At 39.2% G+C, this 15,903-nt stretch overlaps 1 protein-coding gene across 12 annotated transcripts in view; it reads left to right on the top strand.

Moving 5' to 3' along the window:
- The window catches only part of MARK3 (microtubule affinity regulating kinase 3), a 119,879-nt gene that overhangs the window by 16,333 nt on the left and 87,643 nt on the right, over window positions 1-15,903 (top strand). For 10 of the 12 annotated variants that reach the window (XM_081829856.1, XM_081829852.1, XM_081829849.1 and 7 more), the window contains exon 2: window positions 14,448-14,639. The exons of 1 other annotated variant lie outside the window; for it this stretch is intronic. In XM_081829856.1, the coding sequence (XP_081685982.1) occupies window positions 14,448-14,639 (192 nt within the window). Of the gene's footprint in view, window positions 1-14,447; window positions 14,640-15,903 lie in introns of those variants that run through there. One more of the 12 variants, XM_081829855.1, reaches the window with a different exon arrangement.

Raw genomic sequence — 15,903 nt, 5'->3', positions numbered from 1 at the left:
ACTCCCTCCTGAGCGTGGATCCTGCGGTGGGGCTCAATCTCAGGACTCTGAGATCACACCCTGAGCTGAAATCACCAGTTGGTCACTTTAACCGACTGAGGCACCCCTGCACTTGACAGTTTTGATGAGTACTGGTCAGTTATTTTGTGAAATATCTCTCAATTTAAGTTTGTCTGATGTTTTCTCACAATTAGATTAAGGTTATATATTTTTGGCAAGAATGCCCAGAAAAGATGTCATGTGTCTCTCAGTGCAATGCTATTAGAGGGTACACGATACAAATACGTTTTGTTATGCTTATGTTAACTAACCTTGATCACTTTTTGTTTCTGAGCTTTTTTTTTTTTTTTTAACTCTTTTGTCAGGGCTGACCTGGCAGTTATTCATCCTTGTAAACTTCAGAGTAAGATTAAAATTACACAAAAACTTTAAAAAAATTCATTCAGAAACTACTAACTGGAAATTTTAATTGAGATTGCATTGAACCTGTAGATTAATTTGGATAGAATTTGTAGTATCTATCCAAGGGCATGGAATTTCCATTTATTTGAGTATCTTTATGTCTTTTATTTTTTTTAAGATTTTGTTTATTTGACACAGAGAGAACCAGAGAGAGAGACAGACAGAGAGCAAGCACAAGCAGGGGGAACAGCAGGCAGGGGAGAAGCAGGCTCCCTGCTGAGCAAAGAGCCGGATGTGCGGCTCGATTCCAGGACCCTGGGATCATGACCTGAGCCGAAGGCAGCCGCTTAACCAACTGAGCCACCCAGGCACCCCTCTTTATGTCTTTTATTAAAAATTTAAAACTTTCTCCAGAGAGCTTGTATATATTCTTGATTAAGATAGTTTCTTCCTGCTTTGTACTTTTTATTGATATTATGAATGGTTATTTTTTTTAAGTATTTTGGCAGGTTACTAGAGGTGTAGAGAAATGTTATAGGTTGATCTTGGACCGTACCAAGCTCTCTCATGAGTTCTAGTGGTATTTCTGATTCTGTTGGTTTGTAGGTAGATCATGTCATCTACAGGCAAAGACAGTTTTATCTCTTTCCTTCTGATTCTCACATCTTAACTTTTTTCTTTCCTTAAAGTATTGGCCATGACCTTTGGTATTACGTTAAGTAATAGTAGTGGTAATAGGCAGCTTTGTCTTGTTTCTGATTTTAAAGAAAGGATTCTAAAGTTTCTCCATTTAGTGTAGTATTTACTGAAGGTTTTTGGTCCATGGTTTTTTTTTTTTTTAAGATTTTATTTATTTGAGAGAGAGAGAGACGGAGAGAACAAGTGGGAGGGGAGGGGCAGAAGGAGAAGCGGGACTTGATCCCAGTACCCTCAGATCATGACCTGAGCCGAAGGCAGATGCTTAACCGCTTAACCGACTGAGCCACCCAGGCGCCCTGGTCCATGATTTTTATCAAATTAAGGAAGTTCCGTTCTGTTTCTTGTTTGCTAAAAGTTTTTTAAATCACAAATTGTTTAATCTTATCAAGTATTTTTTCTGTAGTGAGTGAAATAATCACCCCACTGCTTTCAAAAGTGAAATTTGATTTTATGAGTATCTCTAAAGTACAAAATACTTGGGGGACAGCCCTTTATTGTCCCAATTTAGCTTTGTAGTTTTTTTTACATTTGAAAAGCCTGCCCTGTGTTAAGGAGGTGGCTTATTTTTTTAAGGATGTGTGGGCACATGTCTAGTGTTCTACAAAAGAGACCAAGCTCTGTTCAGGAAGAGTTGAAACATAGTGTATAGTTGTTGTTTTAAACTTTTAAACCTGATTTTTTTCCCAGTTTTATTGAGAAGTAATTGACATACATCACTGAAAAGTTTAAGGCGTACAGCAGGATGGTTTGATTTATGTAATTGTGAAGTGACTATCGCAGGCGTATTCAGCTAACATCCACTTCTTATATAAATACAATAAAAAGAAAAAGAAATTAATGAAGGGACAAAAATTCTCCTTGTGGTGAGAATTCTTAGGATTTACACTTTTAATGACTTTCCTCTGTATATCACACAGCAGTGTTAGCAGTGGTAACTGTGTTGTATATTACATCCCTTTATTTGCTGTATAACTGGAAGTTTGTACCTTTTGACCATCTTCCTCCAATTCTCCCTTCCCCTACCCATTACTTCTGGTAACCATAAGTATGATCTCTTTTTCTATGAGTTTGTATTTGTTTTCTTGTTTTTTTGTTTTGTTTTGCGTTTGGATTTCACATGTGAGACTGTATAGTATTTGTCTTTGACTTATTTCACTTAGCATATTGCCTTTGAGAGCTATCCATGTTGTTGCAAATGGTAGCATGTCCTTGTTGTTTTTTTTTTTATGGCTGAATAATATTCCACTGCATATATATACCACAACTTCCTTATCCATTCGTCCAGTGTTTCCATGTCTTGTCTGTTGTACATAATGCTGCTGTGAACGCGGGGATGCAGGTGTCTTTCTGAGGTAGTGTTTTTGTTACCTTTAGATACATACCCAGAAGTAGAATTGCTGCATCATATGGTGGTTCTCTTTTTAATTTCTTGAGAATTGTCCATACTGTGTTCCATAGTGGCTGTACCAATTTACAATCCCACCAGCACACAAGGGTTTCCTTTTCTTCTATATCCAAGCCAGCATTTGTCTTTTTTTTTTTTAAGATTATTTATTTGAGGGGGGAGGGGCAGAGGGAGAGGGAGAGAGAGTCTTAAGCAGACTCTGTGCCTGACGTGGGGCTCAGTGTCATGACCCTGAGATCACGACCTGAGCCAAAACCCGGGTCAAACGCTTAACCGACTGTGCCACCCAGGCACCCCAGCATTTGTCTTTTTGATGATAGCCACTCTGACAGGCATGAGCTGAAATCTTGTTGTGGTTCTAATTTGCATTTCCCCAATGACTAGTGATGTTGAGCATCTTTTCATGTACCTATTAGCCTTTTGTATATCTTCTTTGGAGAAATTTCCAAGTCTTTTGCCCATTTTTTAATTGGATTGTTTTTGCTATTGAGTTGTGTGAGTTCTCCATATGTTTTGGTTATTAACCCCTTATCAGATATATAGTTTGCAAATATTTTCCCATTCCATAGGTTGTCTTTTCACTTTATTGAAAAGTGAAAAGCTTTTTAGTTTGATGTAGTCCCACTTGTTTATTTTTTATTTTGTTACTTGTGCCTTAAGTGTCGTATCCATTACTGAGACCCATGTCCGGGAGCTTTGTTCCTATGTTTTCTTCTAGGAGTTTCATGGTTTCAGGCCTTACATTTAAGTTTTTAATCCATTTCAAGTTAATTTTTGTGAGTCGTATAAGATATATGGGTCCAGTTTCATTCTTTTACATATGAGTACCGAATTATCCCAGCATCATTTATTGAAGAGACTGTCTTTTCTCCATCGAGTGTTCTTGGCTCCCTTGCCAAATATTAGTTGACTGGATATGCTTGGGTTTATTTCTGGGCTCTCAGTTTTGTTCTTTTGGTCTATTTGCTTTTATGCCATTATCATACTGTTTGTTTATTTATTTATTTTAAGATTTTATTTATTTATTTGACAGAGAAACAGCGAGAGAGGGAACACAAGCAGGGGGAGCGGGAGAGGGAGAAGCAGGCTTCCCGCGGAGCAGGGAGCCTGATGCGGGCTCAATCCCAGGACCCTGGGATCATGACCTGAGCCGAAGGCATAGACGCTTAACGACTAAGCCACCCAGGTGCCCCTATCACACTGTTTATTATCATAATGTATCTTTATAGTATAGCTTGAAATCAGGAGTTGTGATACCTCCTGCTTTTGTCTTTCTCAATATTTCTTTGGCTATTTGAGGTCCTGTGGTTCCATAAAAAATTTTAGGAGTGTTTTTTCTACTTCTGTAAAAATGACATTGGAATCTTGATGTAGATTGCATTGAATCTGTAGATGGCTATTAGTAGTGTTGACATTTTAACAATATTAATTCTTCCAACCCTTGAACACAGGATATTTGGGTTGTCTTCAATTTCTTTCATCAGTGTTTTATAGTTTTCAGTATAGAGATCTTTCACCTCCTTAATTTATTCCTTGAATGCAGGATATTTGTGTTGTCTTCAATTTCTTTCTATAGTGTCTTATAGTTTTCAGAGATCTTTCACCTCCTTAATTTAGTCCTGAGTATTTTATTCTTTTTGGTGCTATTGTAAATGGGATCGATTTCTTTCTTTTCAGAAATCTCATTGTTAGTGGGGACACCTGGGTGGCTCACTTGGTTAAGCGGCCAACTCTTGATTTTGGCTTAGTTTGTGATCTCAGGGTCATTAGATTGAACTCCATGTTGGGCTCCATGCTCAGCACAGAGTCTGCTTGAGATTCTCTCTCTCCCTCTGCCCCTCCCCTGCTTGTGATTTCTAAATAAATAAATAAATAATTTTTAAAAATCTCATTGTTAGGGATGCCTGGGTGGCTCAGTTGGTTAAGCATCTGCCTTTGGCTCTGGTCATGATCCCAGGGTCCTGGGATTGAGTCCCACATTGGGCTCCTTGCTCAGCGGGGAGCCTGCTTCTATCCCTGCTTGTGCTTTCTCTCTCTCTCTCTCTGACAAATAAATAAAAATCTTTGAAAATAAAAATAAAAATCTCATTGTTAGTATATAGAAACACTACTGATTTTTTTTAAAAGATTTTTTTTTATTTATTTGAAAGAGAGAGTGAGCGAGAGGGAGAACACGAGCAGGGGGAGGGGGAGAAGCAGACTCCCCTGCTGAGCAGGGAGCCTCACGTGGGGCTTGATCCCACGACCCTGGGATTATGACCTGAGCCAAAGGCACTCGCTCAACCAACTGAGCCACCCAGGTGCCCTTAAACACTACTGATTTTTTTTTTTTTTAAGATTTTATTTATTTATTTGAGAGAGAGAATGAGAGAGAGCATGAGAGGGGGGAGGGTCAGAGGGAGAAGCAGACCCCCACTGAGCAGGGAGCCTGATGTGGGACTCCATCCTGGGACTCCAGGATCACAACCTGAGCCAAAGGTAGTTGCTTAACCAACTGAGCCACCCAGGCGCCCAACACTACTGATTTTTTAATTTAATTTTTTATCTTGCAGCTTCACTGAATTCATTGATTAGAGCTAACAGTTTTTTGGTTGAGTCTTTAGGGTTTTCTATATCTGGTGCTTTGCCAGACAGATAAAAGGACAAGACTGGAATTTATTATAGTAAAAAAATTTATTTTAGTAAAAAAATTTATTTATTATAGTAAAAAAATTAAAAACAAAAAATCATGTCTTTTTTCCCCCAAGATTTTATTTTTAAAGTAATCTCTCCACCCAACGTGGGGCTTGAATTTACAATTTACTCCTGAGATTGAGAGTCACGTGCTCTACCAACTTAGCCAGCCAGGCACCCCTATAAAATCATGTCTTTTGCAAATAGAGACAATTTTACTTCTTTTCTAATTCTGATACCTTTTTTTTTTCCCTTGCCTAATTGTTCCCACCAAGACTTCTAGTACTATGTTGAATAGGAGTGGTGAGAGTGGGCACCCTTGTCTTGTTCCTGATCTTAAAGGAAAAGCTTTTATCCTTTCACCATCGATTATGATGTTAGCTGTTGGGCCTCACATATATGGCCTTTGTATGTCAAGATATGTTCTTTCAGTGCCTAATTTATTAAGAGTTTTTACCATGAATGGATGTTGACTTTAAGTCAGGGATTTTGCTGGATGCCTTTTCTGTGTCTATCAAGATGATCATGTGATTATTTTCTTTTATTGTTAGTGTGAAATACCACATTGATTGATATGCTGAACTATCCTTACATCCCAGGGATAAATCCGTCTTGATCATGATAAATGATCCTTTCATTTTGCTGCTGAATTCAGTGTGCTAGTATTGAGAATGGAGAATTTTTGCATTATTATTCATCAGGGATATTGGCCTGTTGTTTTCTTTTCTAGTAGTGTTTTTCTGCTTAAACCTGATTTAAGTCAGCTTCTCAAGTTTCAGGTTGGTGGTTTGCCAGAGAAATACAAGGACAAGCCTGGAACCATATTTATTATGGTAGATTAAAAATAAAATTTTGGTGTGTGTCTAAGGTATATACTCATTTGTATCTTTTGGTTATGTGATTTATATTTGATGGCTTTTATATATGGACATATTTTTTAAGAAAAACTAATATGCATAAAATAAAATGGAATGCATTCCCCTTTCATTTTTCTTATTGCTTCTTACATTAGTGTTGATAGAGCCCTGTAACAGTAGTGCTTTGGCTGAAAGTAACAAACCCTAACATAATGGCTTAACCAAATAGGGGTTTGCTTTTCTCACAGAAGAAATCTAGGTAGCTTCTAGCTTTGGTTCAGCAGTACAATAGTATTGGAGCTGGTGGTTTTTAAAAATACTTTGTCTTTTCTTTCATGTTTGAGACCTTATGGCTGCAGGATGGCTTCTGCATCTTCAGTTATGGTAGTACTGAAGGCACGACAAAGGAGGAAGGGACTACTAGTGTATCTGTTCCCCTTTATGAGAAACAAAAGGTTTTCCCAGAACCACCCCCTCCCCCCAGTAGCTTTCATTAATGAGAACTGGGCAGAACCAAGCCATATGCTACATCTAGCTGCAGAGAAGTTTGAGAAAATAAGTATTTAGTTGGCCTTGTTGCCTCGCCAAACACACATCCAGGTTCTCTTGGTAATGAAGAAGGGAGAATTTGATATTGAGTAGGTATCTATAGTGTTTGCTCCATTCTCTAGTATATTACCTGGAAAATTAAATGTTTTACATTAGAGTTTTTAGTTTGAAAATAGACACTTTATGAATTTGTTAATAATTTCCTGTGCTTGGCTTGTTTCTGATTATTTTCAGTAGCAGTGTACATACTCTAATTTTCATTGTGGCTGAAGTGGTATAAGCTCAAATCCATGGGAGAGAAGTTTCAGGACTCCTTTAATCTTTAAGAATTAAATTTAACAGCTTTGAGTACCTGTTACATGCCTAGCGTTGCCATACAATGTTGTAATGTGAATAATGAAGAATTCTGTAACATTTCCTTTTTTTTTGTCCTCGGGTTGTTTACTGGCTGGCTCCTTAGGGAGAGGAAAGAAAAAAAAAGCCTATGTATGAAATAATTGGCTAACAGTACAAGAATTGAGAATTATTTGTTAAAATGGTTAGTATCCACATTGAGTGTCATAAGATTAGAAACATTTTTTTCTTGAGGGCCGCTGATAAAAGCATGGGAAGAATAAAATGAAGGCCAAATAGGGGCCACTTGGGTGGCTCAGTCATTAGGCGTCTGCCTTCGGCTCAGGTCATGGTCCCAGGGTCCTGGGATCGAGCCCCGCATCAGGCTCCCTGCTCCGCGGGAAGCCTGCTTCTCCCTTTCCCTCTCCCCCTGCTTGTGTTCCCTCTCTCGCTGTCTCTCTCTGTCAAATAAATAAATAAAATCTTTCAAAAAATAAAAGAAAATGAATGCCAAGTAGAAGCACTATTAACTGTTACAGGGCCATATCAAACTAATGTAAGAGACAGTAAGAAAAATGAATGGGGAATGCATTTCATTTTATGTTGTACATATTAGTTCTTAAAAAATGTGTCCATGTGTAAGAGCCATCAACTTTAAATTACTATATAACCAGAAGACACAAATGAGAATATACCTTAGACACACATACACCCCCAAAAAATTATCTTTATTTTTTTTTAACATAATAAATATGATCCCAGGTTTACCTTTGTAGCTACCTGGTAAAGCACCAACCTGAAATTTGAGAAGCATACTTAAGCAATCAGTTTTAACTGGAAAAGGACACTACTAGAAAACTGTAGGCCAATATCCCTGATGAATAAACTGCTTCTGTTTGAGGTGTTTGGTTTTTTTTTTAAGTTAAACACATTAGAATTTTTTTTTTTTTTAAGATTTTATTTTTAAGGGGTGCCTCGTGTCTCAGTTGGTTAAGTGTCTGCCTTCAGCTCAGGTCGTGATCCCGGAGTCCAGGATGGAGCCCTACATCAGGCTCCCTGCTCAGCGGGGAGTATGCTTCTCCCTCTGCTCCTCCCCCTGCTCCTGCTCTCTCGCTCTCTCGTTCTCTCTCTCTCAAATAAATAAATAAAATCTTTTAAAAAAAAAGATTTTGGGGTTCCTGGGTGGCCCAGTCGGTTAAGCATCTACCTTCAGCTCAGGTCATGATCTCAGGGTCCTGGGATCGAGCCCTGAGTTGGGCTCCCTGCTTGGCAGAGATCCTGCTTTTCTCTCTCCCTCTGCTGCTCCCCCTGCTTGTGCTTTCTTTCTCAAATGAATAAATAAAATCTTAAAAAAAAAAAAAAAGATTTTAAAGTAATCTCTGCACCCAACATGGTGCACGAACCGACAACCCCGAGATCAAGAGTCTCATGCTGTACCAACTGAACCAGCCAGGTACCACTAGATTTTTTTTTCTTTAAAGATTTCATCTATTTATTTGACACAGAGAGAGACAGCTAGAGAGGGAACCCAAGCAGAGGGAGTGGGAGAGGGAGGAGCAGGCTCCCTGCCAAGCAGGGAGCCGGATGTGGGGCTCCATCTCAGGACTCCAGGACCACGACCCGAGCTGAAGGCAGACGTTTAATGACTAAGCCACCCAGGTGTCCCCACCGCTAAATTTTTTAATTTAAGGACTTTATGTTAAGGAAACATCAAACTAAATATACTAAGTTTAACTCTATTATAATTTAACAAACATCACGTATTTCAATTTGTTGTATGAGTTTTTATAGTCTAATGGAAATAGAAGTTTCTTATTGCTTTGTGTTATGATTGTTTATTTGCATGAGTGTGTATTAGTTTAGGTTGAGTTATACTGTGATAACATACACAACCAAAATCCTAGTGGTTTAACACAGTAAAAACCTTTGTTTACACAGTTTGCCTGAGGATTCATTGGCTCCATGAAGATTGATCTCCCTGCCCAGGCCAGTTTGGTCCTGTGGCATTCTGTCTTTGGGCAATGCTCAGGATTTAGGAGAGCAGAAAATGGTTGGAGTCAAGCACCGGCAGTTAAATGCTTCTGCATGGGAATGACATGTCACTTTTGTTTGCATGCCATTGGCTAAACTTAGGCCACATGGCTGTGCCAGCTCAAATGAGGGAAGAGGGTATGAGTTCCTTTGTGAAGTCAGTGGACTCCTCCACAAACTCAGAAGCAAAAGAGCCAATATAGCGGGTAATAGTATTGTCTACCACAAAGTAGCATAATATAGATAGATAGAAAGTACCTCCGGAACCCAAAGGAAAAGAAAAAAATCTGATGAGATGGAGGAAGAGTCATGGAAGGCTTCAGACAGATGGTGACAGATGATCCAAGCATAAAGGAATGAGTAGGATTTTCTTAGGTTTGAAGAGAAGAAAGGGTACTCAAACTGAGGGACCAGGACCATGCTAGAGAATAGCGGATGATGTAGCCTGAAAGGAGGAATGGATTAGATCAGAGAGGACCTGGAATTCATTTCCGGTTCATTCAGCAACGAGGTATTGCACAGCTACTCAGTGCCAATCACTGCTCCCAAGTTCTGGGAATATCTGATAATGAACAAAACAGACAAAAAACTTTGTCCTCCTAAAGGTTACATCTAGTGGATGCTAAGGAGTTACTCTTTTATTGTAAGTAGGTTGGGGAGTAAGCAAAGGTATAAACTTTGGATGCCTATGCATCTTTTTTTTTAAAATATTTTATTTATTTATTTGACAGAGACACAGCGAGAGAGGGAACACAAGCAGGGGGAGTGGGAGAGGGAGAAGCAGGCTTCCCGCAGAGCAGGGAGCCCGATGTGGGGCTCCATCCCAGGACCCTGGGACCATGACCTGAGCTGAAGGTAGACGCTTAATGACTGAGCCACCCAGGTGCCCCTGGATGCCTATGCATCTTAAGATTCTTTTAATATTCCTATTTTACATGCAGTAGAAGACAGTTGATTTGCACATAAGTTAATATTTTGTTCATTTAACTGTGCCTCACTCTAGAAAACTTAATCATGAAAAGCTGAATTTATAAAACATGTAAATTAGAAAATATTTTTACATTACAAAGCTTTTTAAACCCAAATTTTGGATAGTAGTATAATTTTTTCAAAAATTTTTATTTATTCATGAAAGAGAGAGGCAGAGAGAGAGGGAGAAGAGGCTCCCCTTGGAGCAGGGAACCTGACACGGGACTTGATCCCAGGGCCCTGGGATCATGACCTGAGCCGAAGGCAGATGCTCAACAGAATGAACCACCCAGTGGTTATGTTATAGTAGTATATATATATAATTATAGGAATATATTAACGACTGTATTTTCATTCTGTAAATAGTAAAACCACTTGGACACATAGCTCATGGGGACAGGGATTTTGTTTTATGCACTGCTGTGTTTTCAGTACCCAAAACAGAGCCTGGCACATGCATATACATATATAAAATCTGGGGCACCTGTGTGGCTCAGTCGGTTGAGCGGCTGCCTTGGGTTCAGGTCTTGATTCCTGGGACCGAGCCCCGCGTCAGCCTCCCTGCTCAGCGGGGAGCCTGCTTCTCCCCCTCCCGCTACTCCTCCCTCTACTTGTGTGCTCTCTCTCTCAAATAGTGTTTTTTAAAAATTTTAAAAATTAGGGGTGCCTGGGTGGCTCAGTCGTTAAGCATCTGCCTTTGGCTCAGGTCATGATCCCAGGATCCTGGGATCAAGTTCCGCATCCGGCTCCCTGCTCCGCGAGGAAGCCTGCTTCTCCCTCTCCCGCTCCCCCTGCTTGTGTTCCCTCGCTCTCCCCTGCTGTATTCCCTCTCTCGCTGTGTCTCTCTCTGTCAAATAAATAAAAAATCTTAAAAAATTTTAAAAATTAAAAAAGAATCTACCATGTCATCACTCAGTAAATATTTGAATGAATGAATAGAAGAAAAGTTCTGTTTGGAAGATAGAAAAGAGAAATTTCCCATAATCTAAGCATCTGAACACTACAGTGATAGTATTATATTATCATGTTATAGTCATTCTAATATCTATTAAATCCCTGTTCTGTGCCAACTACTGTTCTAAGGAATAATAAATTAATTGTACCTGTTTTCTCAAAACTTAAATGTAGTTTGGAAATAAACATATAACAAACATGATCACCAAAATTCTTTTTTTTTTTTTTAAGATTTATTTATATGAGAGAGAGAGAGAGAGTGCATGCGTGCAGTTGCGGTCTGGGGGGGGGCGGTGTTGGGAACAGAGGGAGAGAATCTTCAAGCTGACTCCCTCTGAGTGCGGAGCCTGACACGGGGCTAGATCCCACAACCCATGAGATCATGACCTGAGCTGAAACCAAGAGTTGGATGCTTAACTGACTGAACTACCCAGGCACCCCACCAAAATTCTTCTAAAATCATACTCCATCTGATGTACAAAATTTGCATTACAGCAGCACGTTTTGTTTACAACAAATGTACCTGTTTTATGTGAAGCCCTCCTCTCATAACTTAGTTGCTGTTTTAGTTTTTTTCTTTGATGAACAGATCTTCATTTATAAATAGACTATTTCTCCAAAGTTCTTATTTTGAAATTAGAATCCTTTTTGTTACAGGAACAGTATTACAAATTGCTTACATTTGTAGCTGGTTCATAAAAGCCAACTTTACTTAAAATATACATTTACAATAAAAACATAAAAATTGTTGTTTGCATGCAGTATTACATGATAATTAAATAAAACAGAAGTGAATCTATCCTAAAACCTGATATATGAGGGAGAAATATTTAATTAGAGAATATGAGAAAGTAGATGGAGTTTAACAGGGAAATTCTGAAAAAAGACATCTTTGAAGACTTCAGAAGCTAATCGCACAAATTCTTAAGCTTTCACTTGAGAGCACTTGTTTTTCCTTTTTCCTTGATACGTGTATTACGACGTAGTTTCTTATGTTTATCAGCTGGATTCAGGCTTGATTTGATCTATAGGTAGTGAGAGAGCAAGAGAAAAAAGGGACATTTTCCTGGATAAAAAGAAAAAAGAATGAAGGAGATTTCGTGTATATGTATGAGTGCTGGGAGAGAGAGCAGTGTCCTGAAAGGCAGGCAGTGGGCCACAGCATCCTTTGAGCAGGTGTGAGGCAAAAGGAAGCATGAGGCAGCTGGATGCTTGTGCATGCAGAATTGTACACATTGGGTGTTTGTAATTCCAGTACCTTTCTGTTTAATATGGTTAGAGGTATATCTGCTTTGTTTTACTTTTATGGAGCATATTGAGTATTCATCTAACTAACATTTATCAAGGACCACGTAGTCTGGCTGGTTTTTTTTTACGTTTTTATTTTAATTCCAGTTAATATACAGTGTTACATTGGTTTAAGGTGTATGATATAGTGATACAATTCCGTACATGACCCGGTGCTCATTGAGACAAGCATGCTCCTTAATCCCCATCACCTATTTCCTCCATTCCCTCACTGACCTTCCCCCTGCTCCCCCGCCCCCGCCTATAACAATCAGCTCTCTATAGTTAAGAGTCTGTTTCTTGGTTTGTCTCACTCTTTTTTCCCCCCTTTATTCATCTGTTTTGTTTCTCAAATTCCACATATAAGTGAAATCATATGGTATTTGTCTTGCTCTGACTGACTTTGCATTTATATACTCTAGATCCATCCGTGTTGTTGCAAATGGCAAGATTTCATTCTTTCCTTTTTTTAAATTTTATTATGTTAATCCCCATACATTACATCATTAGTTTTTGATACAGTGTTCCATGATTCCTTGTTTGTGTATAACACCCAGTGCTCCATGCAGAACGTGCCCTCTTTAATACCCATCACCAGGCTAACCCATCCCCCGACCCCCCAAGATTTCATTCTTTTTTATGGCTGAATAATATTCCTGTGTGTGTGTGTGTGTGTGTGTGTGTGTGTGTCTGTATCTCCTTTTTTTTTTTTGAGATTTATTTATTTGCAAGAGAGAGCATGATGGGGAGGGCAGAGGGAGAGGAAGAAGCAGACTCCCCACTGAAAGGGAGCCCGACATGGGGCTCAATCCCAGGACGCTGAGATCATGACCTGAGCCAAAGGCAGATGCTTAACTGACTGCGCCACCCAGGTGCTCCTGTATCTCCTTTATCCATTCATCAATCAGTGGACATTTGGGCTGTTTCCACATCTTGGCTATTGTAAATAATGCTGCTATAAGATAGGGATGCATGTATCCCTTTGAATTAGTGTTTTTGTATTTTGAGTATAAATACCCAGTAGTGTGATTGCTGGATCATAGGGTAGTTCTTTTTTTTAACTTTTTGAGGAAACTCCACACTGTTTTCCAGAGTGGCTACACCAGTTTGCATTCCCATCAACAGTGCACGAGGGTTCCCCTTCTCCATGTCCTCACCAACACCTGTTGTTTCTTGTGTTGTTGATTTTAGCCTTCTCACAGGTGTGAGGTGATAATCACATTGTAGTTTTAATTTGCATTTCACTGATGATGAGTGATAATGAGCTTCTTTTCATATGTCTGTTGTCCATCTGTATGTCTTTCGAGAAATGTCTGTTCATGTCTTCACATTTTTTAAAATTGGATTATTTGGATTTTGGGTGTTGAGTTTGGTAAGTTCTTTATATATTTTGGACACTAACCCTTTATCAGATATGTCATTTGCAAATATCTTTTCCCATTCCATAGGTTGCCTTTCAGTTCAGTTGATTGTTTCCTTTGCTGTGCGGAAGCTTTTTATTTTAATGTAGTCCCAGTTGTTTATTTTTGATTTTGTTTTGCTTGCCTCAGGGGACCTATCCAGAAAAAAGTTGCCACAGCCTCTGTCAGAGAAGTTAGTTACTGCCTGTGCCTCTCTAATCTGGCTGCTTTTTAAAAAAGATTTTATTTGTTTGAGGGAGAGTGAGCAAGAGAATAGAAACTGGGGGAGAGGCAGAGGGAGAGAGAGAAGAGGACTCCCTGCGAGGCTTGATCCCAGGACCCTGGGATCATGACCTGAGCCGAAGGCAGACGCCCAACCGAGTGAGCCACCCAGGCGCCCCGTAATCTGGCTGCGTCTTGAAACACATTATTTTGAATTACTGTTAGCAGCATAGTGTAGAAAGAAATTGAGAATCCAGATTCTCTTTGGATTTTTCACTAAATAGTGATGTGGCCGTGAATAAATCACAAAAATACCCTCCACTGGTGAAGGATCATATGTGCAGGTGCACTTAATAGCTTATGGACAGATTACATTCTTTATGACTATAAGGCAGTCTTGTTATTCCTATTTTCTGTTGCAGCCACATACAGAAAATATCTCATTTCCTTCTCAACACCCACTTCAACCCTTGATATTTTTCTTCTCAGCATTTCCTTGTTTTCCTCATAAATTTAGATCATGTGGGCAAATTTCTTTAAAGTGCTAGATGCATTAAGATTAAAATTAAAGCAGTAATGTTTTGTTTCTTCAACTAGGGGCTCTTAAAATTTGGCAGATACCATGTGTTCTCTCATTTCCTAATTTTTGTGTATGTTATATCGTAGCACACGTCACATGGAGATGGGCGGCAAGAAGTTACCTCTCGCACTGGGCGCTCTGGGGCTCGGTGTAGAAACTCTATAGCTTCCTGTGCTGACGAACAGCCTCACATCGGAAACTACAGACTGTTGAAAACAATCGGCAAGGGGAATTTTGCAAAAGTGAAATTGGCAAGACACATCCTTACAGGCAGAGAGGTAAATATTAAGCCTAATTTCTGTTATGACACTTGCTCTGTTTAGTTCCATGTGAGAGAAAGAGGAAGATAATGTATATATTTGAGTTAATTTCTAAGTTAATTAAATGTTTTTAAGAACAAGAAACTTACATACTAATTATCTGGGAGTTCTTTTGCTTTCCCATTTCTTTAAATTAAGTATTACATTGAGTATTTGAATGAGCTTTTGCCTTAAAAAATGGGTCATGTTTTATTCTTTTTCAGTGTAAACCTCTGCCACCAGAGTAAAAATTGTTCTGAACTTCATGTATAAGCTCATAGTACTTGTAAATCAATAGTGTTTTCTGTTTTTATAGATTTTATCCTCAAGAAGTTTCTTCATTTCCCCAAATAAACTTTTCTTATAGCTTATGTTTGATTGGTTGTTGTGTAGGAAGGCATATGCTTTCCTGACTTTTGTGGTGATTGGCTTTCTGTTAAACCACATTCTGTATTTATCAAAAATACATTGGTTAAAACTACTAAATTGACTCTTTCATGTTCTACATGTACAATATAGAACCTCTTTTGCTTTTTTGACTTCTTTTATTTAGATCTTTATGCCTGCTCTTCCCTCTGCCTGAAATACACTTCACCCTTTTGTGCAGGGATCATTTCTGGGAAGGAGTTGTTGACAGACTCCCTTTTCCCAGGCATGGGACTCAGGTTAAAAATCCTGATACTGCCCCTCAGATAGCATGGAACTGCTTATTTCTCCGTCTTTCCCCTCTAGGCTTTAGGGCAGATGTCCATACTTAACACACTGTTTAGCACATAGTAGGTGCTTAATAAATATATGTTGAGTGATTGTAATGGTACTTTTGAATGAAGCTTTTTATTTTTTAAAAAGATTTTATTTGGGATGCATGGGTGGCTCAGTCGGTTAAGCGGCTGCCTTCGGCTCAGGTCATAATCCCAGGGTCCTGGGATCGAGCCCCACATTGGGCTCCCTGCTCAGTGGGAGTCTGCTTCTCCCTCCCCCTCTGCCTACCTCTCTGCGTACTTGTGTTCTCGCTCTCTGTCAAATAAATAAATAAAATCTTTTTAATTAATTAATTTATTTATTTTTTAAAGATTTTATTTATTTGACAGAGAGAGACACAGTGAGAGAGGGAACACAAGCAGGGGGAGTGGGGGAGGGAGAAGCAGGCCTCCCGCGGAGCAGGGAGCCCTATGCGGGGCTCAATCCCAGGACCCTGGGATCATGACCTGAGCCGAAGGCAGACGCTTAACAACTGAGCCAC

This window comes from Leptonychotes weddellii, chromosome 9 (assembly GCF_054177405.1).
Source record: "Leptonychotes weddellii isolate Sample4059 chromosome 9, ASM5417740v2, whole genome shotgun sequence".
In the NCBI taxonomy this organism is placed as follows: Eukaryota; Metazoa; Chordata; class Mammalia; order Carnivora; family Phocidae; genus Leptonychotes; species Leptonychotes weddellii.
Note: the sequence above shows the minus strand (reverse complement) of the source record. Positions and strands in the feature narration are given on the sequence as shown.